The following is a 21,391-nucleotide window of genomic DNA, read 5'->3' on the forward strand; positions in this document are numbered from 1 at the left end:
TTTTCTGAGGGAGAGGTGCTTCCGACAACGACTCTGTGCGGCCTCGCGTCTGTATTACTCCGAAGAACAAAAAACGACATGGTGGAAGTCCGACAACTGTTTCGAGACGACGAATCGCATTCAAATCTTACTCTCGCCCCCTCCACTGGTGTGACGGATGTAAAACGCCAGAGGTGGGTAAGCCTTTTCTGCGCGGCCTTCCCTGATTTCCGTTTATTCGCTCCTGCAGATTCCTACACGACACACTAGCTTCGCTATCAGCTCTAGGCAGCCTCATCAGCGCCGTACATCCCAGTAGCATTCCACACGCGTCTCTCCTAGATTTTCTGTCGTGTGTCTACATTACTCTCTCTTCTGTTTTTTGAATGTTGGGAGTCTTTCTGCAGAGATGCGTCCGTCCCAGTGTCTTATCGCTCTTTAATGTGACGTTGCTTACCTATTTCAATCTCCCATTAGCACCGAGGAGTTTTCTGGCAACATCTGCTGGCCCTCCCTCGTGTTGCTAAGTTTGATTGAAAGAATGACATAAATGCCAAGCGTGTCCTCCGGGTATCGCCTGGTATTTCTGGCTCTGGGTGGCGTTGTTTGTAAGCTAGAATGACCGTGTTACTTGTTATTCTGGCACGCGTCACTCTGACATGATTTGCAGTCTTTTGTTCAGTGCGTATTATTCCTGTATGCATGGAGAGAGGATGGATGATGATCCAAAAGGATTCAGTTAATGGGTAATTTGCGTCTGAAGCTTGATGCACAGATCCAAAACTCTGACCCGCTTCTCTCCTTCCCTTGGAAAAGTGTATGTTTAATGCTACGAATGCTGCGTGTCTCGTGTCGTCCGCTCGTCTGTGCCATGTTTTGTCACGTGCCACCTCTCGTATCTCCGCTAATGCTCGCGAGTCTCTTCTTACGGGGCTTGTCAGGTGCATCAGACGGCCGTCGTCGAGGTGATACTTCTCGCATCCCTGATTCACTAGTGCGCGCCAAGCCGTCCTGTTTTATTTGGTCATTGGAGCGACTGTCTTGGGTGCACACACATGCCTGTTCCCCTCTGCTGTCTCGCTATATCGTAGGCAAATGTAAATCAGTGCATCCAGTTTTGTCGTATGCCTTTCTGGTTGCTGTTGTCAAAACAACTGCCACTGTCTGATGATTCCGTTCTCCTGACACCTCTTGATTGAGTCGGTGGCGAGCAACGCGCGTCATCGGTGATCGGAGATGAGAACAAATTTTTCTGATATTTGGCTGGTTTTTTTTCTTGTCCTCGTGATCGGTTGCGTACATGTCTCGAGTTTATAGTAGAGGGAAAGCCAGAGCTCAGTGATGAAATTTTTTTTACCATCTTTCGGGACAGATAGAGGCCTTGGTGGTCTGTATGTTGAGTCCTACTTCCATGACTCTGACGCTCTGGAACCTCTGTGTGTCGGCATTCACGATGTATACAGTGTGTGTGGATTGTGCATCGGTGTGCCATGTGATGCGTATGTCTGTGTGTTCGAGTGAGTGCATTTGTATTTTTCTCCAGTGAAGTCAGAAGCGCCTGGCCTTTTTCTCCTGTACAGGTTGCTCTTGGGTCACTGGAAGAGCAAGTGTGGGGTCGGGGGCTTTTTCAAGTAGACCAAAAGAAGAGCTACACACTCTCTTTATGTTAGGCCTCGAGTCCACAGACATTTAGATTTATTGCAAGTCGCGTTTGCGATTGTTTGCTGAGGAAGGCACGTGTAGATATAAGAACTTCGTAGGTCGCGGGTAGTAGCTGTTGTACCTCGAGTCCTATCCCAGCGGCAGTTTCGATACTTTGACAACGTTGCAGCTGGGAAACAATCGAGAGGTTATATACAAGCTTAAGGGAGCTTTAGCATAGTTGGTGTGGTCCTGCCATTTCTTCTCAGGGGTCACTCCTGGAAACTGTCGCCCACATTTGAGAATCACCAGCGAATGTGTGTTGGAGCGCCTACCATTTCCAACTGTGTCACACCTGATGAGAATCTACCCAAATAAGGAAGTGCCGTCTGATTTCCGGGTGCCTTTGGTACCTGTTGATGAGGGACAAATCTGAACATTGTTCGGAATGCGCTAGGTTGGGTCCTTAATTTTGTGCGTCCTTGATGTCTACCTTATCGTGTCAAGCAGTATGTAGTGGTTTTTTGTATAAAAATGCGGGTGTGTTTGTGGCTTGAAGGTTGTGTATTACGGGTTCGGCGGATTTCTTGTGGCACGTCGGACCCGGTGCTGATATTCCCCGCTGGTTTACTCGGCTTCTTGGGAGTCTGCATCGTGCGTCAAAACATTCGCGTGCCAGACTGTCTGATGAGGGATATAGTTGAGACTTAGCTAGTCGCAGGTTGGCGTCGATCGCTTTGTCTCCGTTCCCCCCTTGCACAGGCTACAGTATTCAGCGAGTCTTTTGTGTGTAAGGACGTGGGGCAGTGCCCCTTGGTGCGCCCGAGATTAGACGTAGGCTCCCTTTTTGGATCTGGAAGGCGGATAATGATGATCCTCATAATTGGTCTGTGTTTCTGAGAGCACACATGCGGTTACCTATATTAGCTGAACATCCGCCCGAGATCATCTACAATTACTATATACACTCTTTTTCTCCACTTCATGTACATCGCGTTTCTCCACGGGTCGGTCTGCTCGCACGTGCGGCCTTGTGGCCGCTGTGTCACTGGACACGTCGTGCGTCTGCATCTAACCCACCCGTGGAAAACAGATTCTCTTTTGTCGCCCGCCGTGTCCAGCGCCAGTCGCATTAAATGGTCACTGCGTTGAATCTCAAGAGGACACTCAGAGGCTTTCAGGTTTGTGACTGTGGTATGACCTAATGGATGTGTCTGTCCATGCTTGACGTATGTGTGAGGATCGCGGCAACCTGTATCCGCTGGTGTTATTTTCTCATGTGATACGTCTGCGTCATCTTCGGAGGTGGTGGTTGTGTGTTGGAGTGTTTCTGGAGTGTGTGTGCGACCCGTATAGTGAGACACGTTTGAAATGATGAACCACAGTTCTACAAATCACGACGGTCTGCTGAGAGGGGCACAAACAAAGATGCCTCGTCCTGGAGAGAGTAGAACTTTCTGACAATGTCGGCTTCCCTTCTTACTCCTGTAAAGTTGTGCCGATTGCTTTTAGTGACCATATTTTTGTGGCTTCGCGTCTTCGGGTTGCGGGTCTGGTGATGACTATCTTAGGACACCCACGACACGTCTCGTGAATGAGTTGTCTATGTTATTCGTACTGCCTGACGGATCCTGCACACCCGAGTGGAGTGATGGAGTCTCCATATTTAAGGGGATGAAACAAAAATGACCAAATTCTGAACGGCATGGCCGGCTGTGGTCAACGTTTAACTGCTTACCAAAACTGACTATGTGGACGAAATTCTTGCGTGCTTTTCGATCGTTGTCTCCAGATTCAGCTGCGTTGTTATCCTTCGTGTCACCCGTCATGCTACCAGATTTGCGTGCGCTCCATGTGCTACTGGGGCTGTCTCACTCAGAGGATGAGAGAACTCTTCCACACAGACCTGTTCTGAAGTCGATTTATCGGCACCTGTGGAGGAAAAGAAGCGCGATGTCTGATTCGACGTAGATCGCCCCTCGGACACGGTACTTCCGTGCGGTTTGTTGACTGTACGGATTGACTTTATGACTGCATAGTCTGTCCCGGGCTGTAGTTTTTTTGTGGCGGAAGTGTTTCGTCATGCGTTTCAGGGGGAATCAAGAATCGAGGTGTTGTGTTGGAGCAATTCGTAGTGGGTGTAGTCTTGTCTTTTAGGCTTATCGAAATGTGGTGATCCGCCGTACGTATTTCGTGGGATTTTCGCCATCTCATTGGGCTATGGTACCGTGCCGCTATCTCGTGCACGACAGCCAAATCAGAGGTGGCCAAAGCGTCTTTCCGAGTTAATCGCAGTCGCCCCGAGCACAGACGATCGGCTGCGTGCGTGGGGTGTTCTGTTTCATGCCTCGGCGACATGCCCAGCGACCCTATTTTTGTGGCCGCTGACTTACGTGTAACGGTTTGTGCTTTCTTGTTCGTGTTTCTTATTATGTGGGTAGTTTTGTCAGCACCAGAGTGTTGCCTTGTGGGCGCCGTGTTGTAGCTATTTTCTGTGGTGTGTAGCTGTGCGAGGCGTATGATCGATCGAGCACCAGTGGTGGTGGACGGTGATGACAAACAGGTATCTCGACAGCATTTGTCGCGTGGGAGCACAACATGAGATTTCTGACCTCCACTAACACGTGTGTAGCCCGCAAGGTCCGTGTCATATATTGCGGTATATGGTATGTTACTGTGTCTCCATTCTTGTTCATACGCTTGATAATCAATTGCCCGAGGCTTATTTTCCTGTACCTTGCGGTTTAAATGGCCCCAAGCGTATAATGTAACGCGCGGCTGTAATTCGTGTAAGCGCTCTTCATTTTGCGTTCACACGTAACTCCATCGTGCAACAAACGCCAGAATTTAGAGTGCTGCCCCCCTTGGATGATGATTTGATATTTTGGTCTGTGTTTCTGAGGCACGTTCGATGCTGCTACGAATATCTTCTGGCTGACGACGGCGTGGGGCTTCGATTGTTTTCCAGAGGTTTCTTGGCTGTGCGGAATGAGCTATCATTCTGGTCCAGCGTGCGTGTTGTGTCGTCCACACCGCGGCCGTGCTGTTCGTACCGTGTCTCCGTGTTGCCACTTGTGTGTCACAGCAGTGTAACCCTTTCGAATACGTCACCAGTGGACAGTGGTCTTGTCTTCTAGCAGTTTGTCTTACTCTACACATGTGTGTGTCGATCACGGTGAAGTTCGTTAGGTTTTTACTGTCTTTGCTTGTTCTCACGTGTCCGGTGCGTCGATTCGTACTTCCGGCTTACCTCTGGTTCGCTTCAGCGATCGAACTATGTTGCTCTTCTACCCAGTGACTGGATCGCTGAATGTCGATTCTTGCAGAGAAGGTAAGTGGCGGGGCTCCTTTTGTGTTGGCTGTTTTTCGTGTTCGGACGTTTCACAAGGCTCTCGACGGTGGGGACTCAGCTTCGTGGTGGCTGAACCATTGTGAACTGGTTTTCACACCACGATGTCCAGTGCCTCGTGCTGCCTATTGGTTTTCCAGTCTGCTGTACGTTGATGAAATGTCAAATGGTGAGAATTTGGCTTTCGAGTGCTGCTTAGTAGTTAGAAGTAGCCGCCCAGTGGCAGGATGTTTCAGGGATTGTCCGTTCCAGCAGCCGTGAAGGAAATTGAGCTGTGCCGATTTTTCAATTAATCGGTGTGTATGATCGGCACCTCCACGTTTCTCCACGGGTCGGTCTGCTCGCACGTGCGGCCTTGTGGCCGCTGTGTCACTGGACACGTCGTGTGTCTGCATCTAACCCGCCCGTGGAAAACAGATTCTCTTTTGTCGCCCGCCGTGTCCAGCGCCAGTCGCATTAAATGGTCACTGCGTTGAATCTCAAGAGGACACTCAGAGGCTTTCAGGTTTGTGATTGCGGCATGGCTTTGCCCAGGTGTGTGTCCGTATTTGGTGTATGTGTATGTATCGTGGTGTTCAATAGCGTATGAAATTAGTGAGATACGTTCGAATGATGAACCGCAGTTCTACAAATCACGACGGTCTGCTGAGAGGGGCACAAACAAAGATGCCTCGTCCTGGAGAGAGTAGAACTTTCTGACAGACCGTTCTTATAGCTGTCGTCGAAGCTGTTGTGCGGATGCGTTTTGAATGTGCAAGAGGATGAGACAAAAATGACCATCAAATTCTGAACGGCTCTGCCGTCTGTGGTCAACCTTTAAACTGCTTACCAAAACTGACTCTTCGAAAGGATGCTAAGTGTCGCTCTGCCTTCGGGTGCAAGTCAGCCGTTTCTAGATTACTGTTTTACGGGTTGTCTTCCGGTTGTGTGGGAGTGTCAAGTTCAGTCATGGTGGAACGCCTTTTCGATGATCATCTTTTTTTCTATCTATCCAGCGAAGACGTCTCAAGAGGGCGAAACCCGTATAGACGAGAGATGTATCGTGTGTCGTGGCTAATAGTCGTGCCTATGAATTGTCCGCTGTCATACTGTATTTTTTGCGGACAGTGTCCAGGTCGCAGGCCGCTGGTGTAGGGCTCTGTGCAGGAATATGGAACATGAGGATAGATCCGTAAACAAATGGAGCATCTGAGGCGCAGCGTGTCTCGCGTGTAGCTTTTTTCCCAATACTATGGCGAACGCCCCTTTTAGTCTGGCGTGCTGGTTGCTTATTACCCTATAAATAGTGCAGGTTGCCACTCACTGATGATTCCGTTCTCCTGACACCTCTTGATTGAGTCGGTGGCGAGCAACGCGCGTCGTCGGTGATCGGAGATAAGAACAAATTTTTCCGATATTTGGCTGGTTTTTTTTCTGTCCTCGTGATCTGTTGCGTACATGTCTCGAGTTTATAGTAGAGGGAAAGCCAGAGCTCAGTGATGAAATTTTTTTTACCATCTTTCGGGACAGATAGAGGCCTTGGTGGTCTGTATGTTGAGTCCTACTTCCATGACTCTGACGCTCTGGAACCTCTGTGTGTCGGCATTCACGATGTATACAGTGTGTGTGGATTGTGCATCGGTGTGCCATGTGATGCGTATGTCTGTGTGTTCGAGTGAGTGCATTTGTATTTTTCTCCAGTGAAGTCAGAAGCGCCTGGCCTTTTTCTCCTGTACAGGTTGCTCTTGGGTCACTGGAAGAGCAAATGTGGGGTCGGGGGCTTTTTCAAGTAGACCAAAAGAAGAGCTACACACTCTCTTTATGTTAGGCCTCGAGTCCACAGACATTTAGATTTATTGCAAGTCGCGTTTGCGATTGTTTGCTGAGGAAGGCACGTGTAGATATAAGAACTTCGTAGGTCGCGGGTAGTAGCTGTTGTACCTCGAGTCCTATCCCAGCGGCAGTTTCGATACTTTGACAACGTTGCAGCTGGGAAACAATCGAGAGGTTATATACAAGCTTAAGGGAGCTTTAGCATAGTTGGTGTGGTCCTGCCATTTCTTCTCAGGGGTCACTCCTGGAAACTGTCGCCCACATTTGAGAATCACCAGCGAATGTGTGTTGGAGCGCCTACCATTTCCAACTGTGTCACACCTGATGAGAATCTACCCAAATAAGGAAGTGCCGTCTGATTTCCGGGTGCCTTTGGTACCTGTTGATGAGGGACAAATCTGAACATTGTTCGGAATGCGCTAGGTTGGGTCCTTAATTTTGTGCGTCCTTGATGTCTACCTTATCGTGTCAAGCAGTATGTAGTGGTTTTTTGTATAAAAATGCGGGTGTGTTTGTGGCTTGAAGGTTGTGTATTACGGGTTCGGCGGATTTCTTGTGGCACGTCGGACCCGGTGCTGATATTCCCCGCTGGTTTACTCGGCTTCTTGGGAGTCTGCATCGTGCGTCAAAACATTCGCGTGCCAGACTGTCTGATGAGGGATATAGTTGAGACTTAGCTAGTCGCAGGTTGGCGTCGATCGCTTTGTCTCCGTTCCCCCCTTGCACAGGCTACAGTATTCAGCGAGTCTTTTGTGTGTAAGGACGTGGGGCAGTGCCCCTTGGTGCGCCCGAGATTAGACGTAGGCTCCCTTTTTGGATCTGGAAGGCGGATAATGATGATCCTCATAATTGGTCTGTGTTTCTGAGAGCACACATGCGGTTACCTATATTAGCTGAACATCCGCCCGAGATCATCTACAATTACTATATACACTCTTTTTCTCCACTTCATGTACATCGCGTTTCTCCACGGGTCGGTCTGCTCGCACGTGCGGCCTTGTGGCCGCTGTGTCACTGGACACGTCGTGCGTCTGCATCTAACCCACCCGTGGAAAACAGATTCTCTTTTGTCGCCCGCCGTGTCCAGCGCCAGTCGCATTAAATGGTCACTGCGTTGAATCTCAAGAGGACACTCAGAGGCTTTCAGGTTTGTGACTGTGGTATGACCTAATGGATGTGTCTGTCCATGCTTGACGTATGTGTGAGGATCGCGGCAACCTGTATCCGCTGGTGTTATTTTCTCATGTGATACGTCTGCGTCATCTTCGGAGGTGGTGGTTGTGTGTTGGAGTGTTTCTGGAGTGTGTGTGCGACCCGTATAGTGAGACACGTTTGAAATGATGAACCACAGTTCTACAAATCACGACGGTCTGCTGAGAGGGGCACAAACAAAGATGCCTCGTCCTGGAGAGAGTAGAACTTTCTGACAATGTCGGCTTCCCTTCTTACTCCTGTAAAGTTGTGCCGATTGCTTTTAGTGACCATATTTTTGTGGCTTCGCGTCTTCGGGTTGCGGGTCTGGTGATGACTATCTTAGGACACCCACGACACGTCTCGTGAATGAGTTGTCTATGTTATTCGTACTGCCTGACGGATCCTGCACACCCGAGTGGAGTGATGGAGTCTCCATATTTAAGGGGATGAAACAAAAATGACCAAATTCTGAACGGCATGGCCGGCTGTGGTCAACGTTTAACTGCTTACCAAAACTGACTATGTGGACGAAATTCTTGCGTGCTTTTCGATCGTTGTCTCCAGATTCAGCTGCGTTGTTATCCTTCGTGTCACCCGTCATGCTACCAGATTTGCGTGCGCTCCATGTGCTACTGGGGCTGTCTCACTCAGAGGATGAGAGAACTCTTCCACACAGACCTGTTCTGAAGTCGATTTATCGGCACCTGTGGAGGAAAAGAAGCGCGATGTCTGATTCGACGTAGATCGCCCCTCGGACACGGTACTTCCGTGCGGTTTGTTGACTGTACGGATTGACTTTATGACTGCATAGTCTGTCCCGGGCTGTAGTTTTTTTGTGGCGGAAGTGTTTTGTCATGCGTTTCAGGGGGAATCAAGAATCGAGGTGTTGTGTTGGAGCAATTCGTAGTGGGTGTAGTCTTGTCTTTTAGGCTTATCGAAATGTGGTGATCCGCCGTACGTATTTCGTGGGATTTTCGCCATCTCATTGGGCTATGGTACCGTGCCGCTATCTCGTGCACGACAGCCAAATCAGAGGTGGCCAAAGCGTCTTTCCGAGTTAATCGCAGTCGCCCCGAGCACAGACGATCGGCTGCGTGCGTGGGGTGTTCTGTTTCATGCCTCGGCGACATGCCCAGCGACCCTATTTTTGTGCGCTCTCAGGTGTGTCTTCGGTTGGCTCGAGTCATAAGCCTAAGCATTGGTGTAGCGCTTTGATCAAACAAGTGTTGTTTTCTAGCACGTTTGCGTATTTATTATTTGCGAGTTACTTCTGGGTGTGGGGACGGCATGCTGTGCAGAGATGTATCTTAGTGAGTCCGGTATCGGTGGTTTCAGTGGTTGTAGTCGGTATGGCGACAAGCTGAAGCATCCGAATTGTGTTAGAGTATATCGAAACTTCTTTTTCATTGTTTTCTGATGCTTCTTCAAATATGCTTCCTTTCATGCTTCTCGGTCCTTGGGGAACCGAACTATGTCTCTTACCGGTGGAGACCAGGCGTCTCGCTGCAACGCCAGACCTGCGTAACCAGGAGTTTCTGTGAAGATAGATCTTTTCAAAACGATTTGCCACAAATGAAACTGGTAGTCAGGTGATCGGGCGCCCAGTGAACTAGGCAATTGCTGTATCTACGGACGCATGTCCACACAGTTATGTAGTCAGGAGAATGGCGGGTGTTTTTGATGTCGGTCAAGGCTGCCGGAGCAACAGACGTCTCACAGAAGCCCGCATGGGCAAGAGGTAACGAAGCCGGGGGACCCCGCTTCCGCTTCTGTCTATATCAGACATGGCGCATTCACTCCGGAGCAACAGACGTCTCACAGAAGCCCGCATGGGCACGAGGTAACGAAGCCGGGGGACCCCGCTTCCGCTTCTGTCTATATCAGACATGGCGCATTCACTATCTAATCACTACTTGACACATTCGGTCTTAGCTAACGTCAGCGTTCGGCAGAAAGGCACTACCAGGCGATGCCAGTCCATCTGAAGCGAGTGGAGGAGTCATCAACCACGCAATAGCCTGTTTTTAGCCACAGCTTTTTATCCAACGAAGTTGGGCCCACGTTGAAAAACAATCATGGCATTCAATAACATCGTGCGGAGTCATGGCTGGTTCTCCATGCTACAGGGTTGCTAGATTGTCTTCCCTAAACAGAAACTGACGTCAAGAAAAACGCCTCTGTTCCCGGACAAACGTTGACATGGCGTCGGTATTGGTAGCGAAAACAGAACAGCATACGCAAGGTCTGTCAACTTCCGTGACCGGCGTAGATGGTAAAGGCACGGACAGCCGAATATTCTGCATTACGAGCATGGGCACGAATATATCGAGGCCCTTCTCTGTCTCGGAGAAGAAGACTCTTCCGGTTGTCTTACCAATAGTAAATCAGTTTGCAGAGACCATCATGATTGGGGTACCATTTTTGGGACATGAGGTCCTGCAGAGAAAGTCCTCAAACACCCGACACCACGAAAGAGCACTCTGGCGTGCATTCGGTCGGCAAGTTTCCTTGCTGCATGGTGTACGGGATTGGAAACAGGGCTTACTGAACTTCCACTCATATTCTTATTCGATGAGAATTAAACACGTAGATATAGATATGTATATAAAGGCATATACCTATGTGAGTTACAGTGGAGGGCGTCTTGATATTGTGGTTTCCCTCGCAGCTGAAGCATGTCAAGAAAACAAGACAAACGAGTCTCAGTCAATGTGTGTAAAGATATTCAATGAGGTGCCCGCGCCATACCTGTCTGACAAGGCGGAATCTTCATAAACTCATCCCAGTCATAGCTTTTTGCTTGACAGCACGTCCATGATTTCATGCAGTCTCTGAACACCGGTTGTCCTGGATGAAAACTGCATTTTTTAACAGAAAACCGGAACGCAGGGCAAGAAACCGGAAAACTGCAAGGTCCTTCTCGCCACAAAGCCGATACGGAGGCGAATATGTTCGATCAGTATCGCGCCGGCCCACTGGCGGGCACAGAGAGGCGAACCAAGTCTGGTCTGCCCAGCAACGCCTCGACTGCATAGCCATCACGGCACGCCGTTCACTGCACAAATTCATTTTGATGGCCAAAGTGCCCATCGCGTCTCCGTCAGTTCTACTCTCTACTGGTCCATCAACGCGACAGAGCCGCGCAGCAACCATGATCACTCGTGGTCTGCCACTCCGAAACGCCCACGGACGGATTGGACGACCCGGCCAGCCCCTGTCAACGCGCGCGGCCGGTTGTCGGTACGCACAAAGCCTACACCCCATGGCGTTTTGGCATGGATAAGCCTTCACTTCCCCGGCGAAGCCCTCTGCTCCTGGCATCGCACACTATCTCGCTGGATCTGAGACGGAAGCCAGGAACTTACTTGCACGCCGTCGGCGAGTTTTCACTCGGTGGATACTCTTTGTTGCAACCCTTATTGCAGCATTTGTAGTTCCCAGCAGGTGTCACCTGTGCACACGCCGCAGTGGCGCACCTTTCGTAATTCATAACTGACAGAAACAGCTGGCTGCGCACGCATCCGGAGATGCATATATAAGATATATATAATGCATGCATAATGCATATGTATACTACATACATATTTATATATATGTACGCATGCGCGGCCGTGTCTGTGCCAATTTCATCGACGACACCCACGTCAACCCAAAGTAGATAAGCCCACTCGTGTATGAATATAAATGTTCACAGCTCATATGAATCCGAACCGCTCGCCGCGTAGGTGGGGCCTGCACAAATCGGTCTAAAGGCAAGAAGACCAGAAGCTGTTCTCCGTCGAACCGCAGGTCACTAGGTGCGTCGCACGGTCAGAGAAGCCATCTGCTCCACGTACCAGGAGGGTTTGTGGCGCCGGCGCCTCTGCCTCTTTCAGCTTTTTCTTAGCAACCTGGAACGCACACAAAGATGTGAGTAAGTCATGTCGTTTATACACCAGCGCGTCTCTGAAACCTAAACCCTTCTCAGACGGCAAGGCAACAGGGGGTTTGCAGCTCGCACGTGAACTTCAAATGGACAGCGTGGACACCGGTACTTTTCCCTATAGATGCACTACGATGGAAAACAAGCGCGTGTCGTAATCAGAGGCAGTGGAGAACAGCTCAGTGGCGTGTCTCTGATTCTGTGATTCTCGTGAATCAAGCTGTGAGCAATACACCTCATAAATCTGATATGTGCGCAGGATGAGGGGGGCAGCAAGGACAGAATGCGGGAAGAAAGCCTCCCGCACAGAGCCAATAAAGATGATTCTACGGTTTCTCCCCAACGACATCGCAGAGACGAGTCTTACCTCTTCCTCCGTCTGTTGTCGATTGAACTCCTCAATGTCTTTCACAACTGCAGGTACGGGTGCAGGGGTAGCACGAGTGACGGCAGATGGTCTCTCGGGCTTTACGTCGGTATGCTTTCCCGCAGTACAACCTACAAGCAAAGGGAAAACAGAACGCGAGAACAATGGTGCAACAAAGTCAAGCACTCACGCAGGCGTCTTCGAAGTGCGTCAAAAACATATACATATATATATATATAATATATATGAATAGTTGTATCGGCGAACAAGCAAAAGACCGACGGAGCACACTAGCATTCAAGGAAGATCTGGTCGTCAGCACTGGCGTGTGCGAAGTCGCCCACCGGCACTCTTCGAAAGTCAAAACATATCAGGGAACGGCGACCCTTACTGCAATGTGGAACCGCCCCCCCCCCCCCCCCCCCCCCCCCCCACCGTCAAGTTTCACCAGTGCACGCATCAGCGGATAGTGCAGTCAAGCTCCATCGCTGGAGAGAATGCAGGTAGAATTCGTGAACAGTAGCGCTGAGAGACCGGATTCTGGGGCTCGGCTCTGTTCACGTATGTCTGGTGATCATCTCCTGCCTGCATGTTGTACCTTTGATCGCCATGAAGTCAGACCAGTCCCACGCCTCTCCGTCACAGCAGGGCCACCTCTTGACGCCGTCATGGAAAATTGGCATTGCCTGAGGAAAGTAGATGGAAGAAGAGAAACCGTTATGTCATACCCGTGTATTCATGTTGGCTTGGCGACAGGCTCAACTGCCGTGAAGCGCCAATTTTCACGCCAAGTAGGAAAAAGTGTCACATTCGTTGCGTCGACGAAGACTCCGGTCCATGGAGAGAGAGAATAATGGAATCACTGATAGAAAGGCGTCCAACGGAACACGAAGCCAGCCATGCCGCAGTGGATTCGAAGGGCTCTTCGGCGCATGGTGCAGCACCATCCCTTCCACAGTCTAGTCGTCTTCTTCCCCTTACAGAGTGATGGACGCAGCTTCTTTCATCATTTTCGGCGTCTACGTATGTCTTTCCACAGCCTGGCCGCGTGCACTTCTTTTTTGCATTCATATCATTCGAATGAGTGCTTTCGTCCGCCATTTCTTTTAACAGCCAAGCCGCATGCAATCAATCGTCGAACACCAGAAGTTCGTGTCTGGGCGAGTTGAGCGACCAGGTGCACCAGAAAAAAAGCAGAAGTGAGTAAACAGTCAAGGGCGCTCCGAGAAGGCACCAAAGGTGGGACGGAAAGCGAGAGAGAGACATGAGTATGATGTGCTTGATGCTCCCTTGGTTTGATTGTCTGATGCTGTGCATGCTGATGCATGCGGCCGGGCGCGCGCAAACGTTCGTAGCGAGCTTCCCTACAGGTGTGTTAGGGAGCACCTTCGCGGAGCTAACTAGCAAGATGCAGGCAGACTCAGGCAGTTGTTGAATTGTCACACTTGGCTTACTTTAGTTTGGATGTCTTCGGGGGACAGACTGTCCAGGTTAGATCAGGTCTTCTCGGGGGTGTGGAAGGTTACGAGAACGTAACCTTACCATGTTTAATAGCCAGGCCATTGAAAGGTATCAATACTTGAGGTAGTTAGTCGCTACGGGAGAATGTTTGTAGTGGGCACCCGATGTTCTTCTGTGGATGGTGGGGGGGCGAGCACGGCAGCTGGACCGAAGGCTCATCGGCGCATTTCACCTCAGCGGGGATCACACATCTTCAAGTTTGGCGTCCCACGGTAAATCCAAAACAGCGTCATGACATGAGGTGTTTTCATGCAGCCACGTATATCTGTTCTCTGTTCCCGCACTCGTGAAGTGATTCACCCTGAAGAGGTTAACACCCCATGGAACACCGTGTATGCCTGGGAGCAACCATACGCGATGTATGGCTAAGTGTCCGAAACAACCGTTTGTGTGGCAGGAGGAAGTACGCCCCGTGAACACTTCAAAGGTACCTTGCCGGTCGCTCCTTCATATCTAGATTCCACATAGATCGCTGGAGTTGTAGTACAGGCATAGCTACAAGGCGGCAAAGTGTTTAGCAAACTTCACTATCAGGATACTCCTCTGATCACTTCTCGGTCTCCATTTGTGAGGCGGTAGCTGGCGCAATGATGTAGCCGAGCACACGTTAAGAAGCCCTCAATTTGTGAAATAGGGTACTGGCACGAGATCCCGTTCCGTTATCACAAAGGACGCCCTTACATAGGGGGGTGGTGCGACGGTTAAATTTGCACGCATTTGCGTATCGCCTCTCGACGTGAGTCAGCATCAGCTGTCCTGTCTTGTTTTTATGTGAAACCCGTGCTAGCTGGGTGGCGAAAGACAAAATGCTGTGATTCTGGTGGCTAGTAGCGTCTTTTCAAATTCCTACTTCCACCCTATACGATATGTGGCCGCATTCGTGTGTTGGTTGGTGCCCTGTCACCACACGTGAGACTACAGTTGCAAGCTATTCCATGTACTGCAAGTGCAACACGAGTCAGCTGCCACTCTAGAGTCCAGAAGAACTGTATTACATGGTGCAGTTTCCTCAGCAATCCAGAGCGTATGAGGTCTCCTTTAGTCACCCCCTACATTGAAGACTCTTGTCCAGCGTTCATTCTCACTCCGCACTGGCATCGCAGGCATTAAAAAACAGTGCACTCGCTTTTATATGGAGCCTCAGTCTTAGAATGGCGCTGCGATCCAGCATGGCACAAGGCGACCTATGACGATAGCCGGATCAATCCGCTGACGCGGAAATCGTACAGGTAGGCTTTGGTTCAGGAGCTTTCTGTGTCCCGCCCCGAGAGTAGAGCAGGGACAGAGGTCGACACCTGCACAGGTGCCTCGCGTGACTCTTTTCCGGTGTCCGCGCAAAGTGCATGGTTTTTTTCAAGCATTCGGTACGTTGCTGAACCGTGTTTACGATTGATGAGACATCACTTTCAGGCTGATAATAGTAGCAGCTGTCATGACGCATGGATCTCAACTAAATCGTCACGCAATGAACACAAGTTGTGCTTTGGCATTTCGGAAATGAATGGCTAAGTAAGTTCTGCTGAAAGCAACGGGGAAGAAAGCCCTATATTTGCATGAATTGTGTTTGCTCTCGTATTGCACAGCAGCGACATGGTCCTTGTGTATTCGTGGTGCGGCGCGAGTGTTATCGGCATTGTCTACTAACTTCACCCCCCTCTACATTCCAGACAGCGCCCCGGTGACTACTGTTTTAGGCCCGAGCGCCAACGTGACCTGCCAGCAAACTTCCGAGTACAACTTCCATTTACTCTGTCAAGTGGTGCTCGTCTACATCGCTTCTCTTCAGCCATTGCATCAAGGAACATATCCGGGGTGGGACGCTCAAAGACGAGTGCACATATGTGCCTGAAGCTTCTTGAAAAGTAGTAAAACATGTGGAAAAATGGTCCATAGATGACGCGACACCACCCGGCATGCTATTCGAATGCCGTTTTTCCGAATATTGCACCTGGATCACGACTGGGGGCTCCTCTAGCGTGGTATACCAAAACTGTGCCCAGTACAGTTTGGTTGGGATTGCCTTCACTCCACTTGCTGGAAATGAAATTCCCAGCGGCGATTTCTTGACACTAACGCATTGCATTAGGGTTGGGTAATTTATGCGCTTAGTGCCTTCATCAGATGCGGTAGCCATTTCTCAGGCTGCCTTTGCATTGCTCGACAGCTAGTTCCCTGTTACCCGTCACTGCCACGGTAGTCCAAGACGCCACCGTCGAAAACTGATAGATAAGAAACAACTTGAATAATCCGTCGCCAACCGAGGTATTAACGCAATCCATTAGGCTACCATGAATCACCTGAGGAACTCTGGAATGTGAGCAACGCTGACCTCTTTGGAGTGGCCGTGGAACCAGACACAGTAGTGCCTGTAGTAGTAAAACCGAAAGAAAACTAGACTGCAGTGCCATTTCCTGTAACGACCGCCACTGGATATCACGTTGAGCAGAAGAGTTCACCAATCTGGCCTCTAAAGATGCTGCCGTAGCCGAGTCGGTCTTGTGAAGCGTTTCATGCTTCTCCCGACTGCAAAGAAAACCGTGTTGTCTTGCGGATTGACTACATGGCAGTAGCTAGCTCAGGGGCGTCTATTTCCCACTGTGGCAATACCGGGAAAACAGGACACAAATATCCACAAGGAACAGGGCTTCCAGGATGGAGAGTTCGGGGAAGAACTGACGCTTTCGTAAAGACATCGTTGTGAACAACGAATCTTTTTTTTCGCTAAGTCGTCCAGAAGGCGAGCGCGGTAGTCAGGCCTCCTGCACGAATACGGTCGCGCCAGTGTACTGTTAGTGCATTTCCTTTCACCTGGCAATAAAATTCACCTCTTGTTCCTGCCGGCCCAGTCAGCTGCTTAACAACAGTACCTCCACCACAAGACGTTGTCGTCGCACGGGGCGTGAAAATTTCTGCTTCGTCTCGTTGGTTTCCGGGGCGTCTGGCATTCACAGGCGGCTAGCTGACGCCGCTGACTCGTGGTGTGCGAAACGTTGCGTATCGATGTTTGTAGCCGCTGCTCCTCGCTATGATCCCAACGTCCCCTCCACGTCATGTTTCCAGAATTTCACATCTTAGTAACTGTCTCCGCTCCTGTAAATGGAGGAATGGCTCTGAAATGGGGCAGGACATCTCTCCAGAAGGTCGTGTTACCGTTTTTACCACGTCATGGCTCAATACCGCCGGTGGCGTACTTGGCAATTTGAGATGATGTAAGTCTCATATGAACGCAGCAGGGTGGACCGTCCAAGGGAAAACGTTAATCGGTTCCCCCCCGACATTCCAAATCCAGTTACAGTGCAGCGAGACCAGATACACATCATGAATTTTTTTCTTCTGTTATGAAACTGGCCTCTCCGGTCTTCTTCCTCGAGCAACCCGGGGCCACAATTGGTTTCAACTCAACCCGCTGGTTCACCGTGGACTCGTCAAACAGACACGAGCACTAATTTCACAATCGTGTCGTTTTTCTATTCATTTCCAAACCTGTCGCCCCAGAAGCAGTACAGGAGGAAAAGTCGACTCACAAGCCAGCACAGAATCACGCGAAAATGGATACGGATTCGGCAGAAAATACTTTTCGTAAGCGTCCCGACATGGCCGTTCCGCCCGAGGATAAAGGCGGCGGCTCGAACGCCTATGATTCAGAATGTCGGGACGCCGTATTTTCTCTAGAAAGCCGCTTGCTCGACGAGCCGCGCAGCGCTCGCTCGGCCTCCGAGTGCCGTCTTCCACGTTATCCGGAGGAACGTTTGCCGAGGCGTGACCCTCTTGACGGGGCGAAACTGTGGGAAAGCCGTTTTCCTGAGCACGAAGAGCGGGTTTCGCGACGTCACTGTCGTCGCCACTCCTCTCCTGACCGCAAGGCAAAGAAGTGTCTTCACTCTCCACGAAGGAGAGAGCGTTCTCAGCAGCGCGAATGGGACATCTTGGGTGCGGACTGGACGCCCTACTCGTCTGACTCGGACTCGTGTGACGACGCGGTTGTGTGCACGCGGCGCTGCCACCAGCATCGTGCATTCACGCGGTTTTCGAAGGAGAAGGAGCAGGAGCGACTTCGAAACGCGCAGGTGCTGCGTCCGCCGCTGTCGCGCATTCCAATCGTTCGCGAGCCGCTGACAATCACGCCGGACGAGTTCAATCCCCTGCGTCGCGAACAAGGTCGCTTGGTGCGTCATCTCTGGCATCACGCCCACCACGCAGTTGAACATCCGGATACGACGCCGCCTTTTCTATGGAAGCCGCAAGCTACGTCACGCGGTCAGCGAACGCCGTTGCGCAAGCGCAGGGGATCTCCCCGTCCTCCGCGACCGCGGCGCGCACACCCGCTCACGTCCTCGAGTCTGCCGTGCTCGCAGTCTCAACGGACACCAAGATCGAATTCCCGCGAGGCTGTGCGGAGGGGGCGTGCGCCGGCAGTGCACAGAACTGGCCGGTCATGCTCGAGACTGGATAGCGAACCCCGAGGAGGAGAGGAAAGCAGTCGTATCAAGACAGTGAGTGTGGGTCGTTCCACCAGCCCCGGCTATTTGCCACGGTACGCCAACTATGGGATTGATGCGCCAGGCTATCAGACACTACACAAGGGCGAACTGGAGGACACGGGCATGACGTACACCAAGCAGTACGAGCTTCCAACCATCTCGCGCTTCCTCAAAGCGAAACACCCCATTTTCCTTCGGGCCCGAAGTGGCTCTACCACGAGACGCACCGTCTCCGTCTCGTCTGAAAGTTCAAGCGAGTCGGAGGGGGGAGACCAAGAAAAGCCCCCCCAGGCGCCCCCACCCCCTCGCCCTCCCCGCCCAGCACCACTCCCTGCCAAGGTCGTGCACGAGGAACCGCCTGCCGTGAAAAAAGAGGTACCGCGCCGCGAGGAAGAACCTGTGAAGAAGCCGGCGCCGGCGAAGGAGGCGCCGCCGCCTCTTGCGCGTCCTCCTGGCCGCCCTATTGCATGCGTCCCAGCAGTCATCCCTACCTTTGCTATTCCAGTTGCGTGGCAGCCCAGCGCAGTCGGTCAACCCGTTATCCTGACGCCCCCCGGCCCACTGCGGTCTCCAGTCATGCTGCTGGCGGCGCCGCAGGTGGCTGCCGGAGTGGCCGCGCCTCCTCTTCAGCCAGTCAGACTTGTTCCAGGAGCTGCCGTCGCTGGAGAGAAGCCCGAGACGGGAGGTCGGCCGCAGCCAAGGCGCGAGCAGGCCGCAACCCACACGCAGGTCATGGGAAGCGAGAGGCTAAGTGAGTGCTGGAACGTCTGTCGCGGCCCGGAATTGAACTGGGACTGCCAGGGGTTCACAGACCATCTTTGCGCCGCGCCGCGGCTGCCGCGTCAAGAGGCCCAGCGCTCGGTGTCTAGGGCGGCGTCAGAGAGCGCGCGGATTCAGACACCACCCATCTCGGCGAAAAAACCGATAGGTGCCCATTCTCCTCCTCCTCCCGCCGTCCAGCTGCCTGTCGGCTCCTCTGCAGCTGGATTGCTTTCGGTTCCGCTCATCCGGATTTCGGGCTCCGAAAACGCGTCGACTCTGTCTAGCACCAGAGGAGGGCCTCCGCCCGCCGACCGCCGAGGGCAGCCCTCGGATCAGCCGCTTACCACGGCAACTAGCACGGAAGCGCCTCGTTCTTCCTTAAACTCCGAGGACAGAAAGAAGACGACGGTACGGCCCCTGCTCGTCGAGTCGACCACGACTGCGACTTCTATGTTTTCCCGCGTCGATGAGGGCTCTGACACCCAGTCCGTGAAATTCACACCAAAATGGGGCATAGACACCCGCGACGATAGAAGCAATGCCGGGGGACATCGGATGAATGCGGCAAGCATGCTGGTTCCTCACGGCGTGACCCCTGGAGTACCAAGAGCGGATTTCCCTGCAGCTTCGCCAGTTCTGGCGCGCCCGTCCACTCCCTCCGCGATCTATCCAGCTGCGCATAGTCACATGTTGCAACCCCAAGCTGCTACCGTCTCCACGATTCCACTACGTGCACTAAGCCAAGCCCAAACAATTCAGGGTCACATACCGCGCGGATTCGCTGCGGGTGGAGGCGGAGCCGTCCTTAGAAGCACCTCAAGACCACGATACGTGTCTGGTAGCCACAGTCGATGGCTGCCCGCCCGGAGTCTGATTCAGTGCTACCCTGGCGGACTTGTGTCCCATTGCTGTGGTGGTCGCCCACCGCTCTGAGAAGATAGTGTACTTACTGGAATAGAGAATCCAAGGGAACACGATATCACAAAAAAATGTTTAAGGCTGTTTTTAGGAGGGGGGGGGGGGGGGGGGGGCTCACTGCTCATGCCAACGATAGGCTGTGTGAGAGTGAAAGAAAATTGCGGAAGAAGGCTGCAACGGCCGAATACTGTACGCAAGAGTGCGTTCACAACAATAGGGTAATGCGAATTGACGCGTAACGGTGATTTCTTCTTTGCGATCTTTTTTTTGCCGCGCATTCATTCCGTAGAATGCTCTCCAGTTGTCTGTAAAACAGGCTATTTGTCCCGATTTGTGCTAAGCGCGGTTTAGGGGATGTACAGCAGCGGGGTGTAGAAATAAGGAGCTATGAGAGGTCTCATCTATCCTGGTGGAATCGTACTCTTTTATAGTCTTCGGTTTGTGCGCCGTGTATCTGGCGGACCTGAACATAATACATTTTACAATCCTTTTTCTGCTGCAGATTCACAGATTACCATCCACCGTGCTTGCAAGTGCGAGCTCTCGCTGGAGAATGCAAAATCGCGCCTACTGATTCATGATCCATAGTCAAGACGCTGAATGTTCTTATTTACATATGAACCGATGTCAGATCTTATTACGCAATTCTGTTCACACTGTTCCGAAAGTGGAATATGTTTCTAGTGTGGTTACCTAGCTTTTTGCCATCCGAATACGGGTGTCTGCAGAAATGGGCAGACAAATGCTTTGGACACCGCCGAACCAGCATTCGAAAGCTACGTTTCTCATGATCGCTCAGAAACCCGCGACGTACGAAGCCTCGCACGTGATAACGTGACTGCGGGTGCCACAGGGCGGCGTGTCTTGATCTCGTTGCATATAGGTCACTGAAGCAGCACCCTTGTGAGAAGGCGTTACTTGAACTATCCACATTGTTCCCCCCGCTTTAAATTTCGGCCCATTCTTGATAAGCTTTTTGAAGTGACTTCGCCTAACTGGGGACACGCGTCGACTGCCACGCTGGCCATGTGAACTTCGTTCGGCTGTCTAACTAGAACGCGATCAATAAGGGATCCTCTGGATCGTGCAGCATGTGGCCTGCCTCTCACGCAATTCCCTACTACAAACCCGCAACTACTTCCTGACAAAGTACTTCATGTTTTGAGACTCTCACTGCCAGTTAACACGTTTCACCGCAACGCGCAGCCTACAGTGGTGATGCGGATCCCAGAAGTGCGTCATACGCATACATCCTAGCGACGTGTCTCTGACTGATCTACTCGTCCTGTCGTCTCTGTTAAGCGAATGCACGGTAACGACTTCACCTACAGCGAGGTTGATGGTGGCCGCCCGACGGATGCGCACCCTGCATGCATTGAGAACAACACACCTTTCATCCACGCATACCGCCCGTAAGGCGGGTGCTGTCAGCAATTCTGTCGTCA

The 21,391-nt window shown here is 51.5% G+C and overlaps 2 protein-coding genes across 2 annotated transcripts; one reads left to right on the forward strand and one right to left on the reverse strand.

The window, feature by feature from the left end:
- Nucleotides 1-10,376: 10,376 nt before the first annotated feature.
- On the reverse strand, nucleotides 10,377-13,365 carry BESB_043840 (CHORD protein; the record flags this gene model as incomplete). The annotated part of the gene is made up of 7 exons (XM_029362835.1): nucleotides 10,377-10,411; nucleotides 10,724-10,833; nucleotides 11,341-11,426; nucleotides 11,812-11,865; nucleotides 12,265-12,395; nucleotides 12,863-12,950; nucleotides 13,246-13,365. 7 exons carry the CDS (start codon nucleotides 13,363-13,365, stop codon nucleotides 10,377-10,379), a joined length of 624 nt encoding a protein of 207 aa, XP_029220201.1.
- A 4,013-nt stretch (nucleotides 13,366-17,378) lies between these two features.
- On the forward strand, nucleotides 17,379-19,961 carry BESB_043850 (uncharacterized protein; the record flags this gene model as incomplete). The annotated part of the gene is made up of 1 exon (XM_029362836.1): nucleotides 17,379-19,961. One exon carries the CDS (start codon nucleotides 17,379-17,381, stop codon nucleotides 19,959-19,961), a length of 2,583 nt encoding a protein of 860 aa, XP_029220202.1.
- Nucleotides 19,962-21,391: the final 1,430 nt, after the last annotated feature.

This window comes from Besnoitia besnoiti, chromosome III, assembly GCF_002563875.1.
Source record: "Besnoitia besnoiti strain Bb-Ger1 chromosome III, whole genome shotgun sequence".
Lineage (NCBI taxonomy): Eukaryota > Apicomplexa > Conoidasida > Eucoccidiorida > Sarcocystidae > Besnoitia > Besnoitia besnoiti.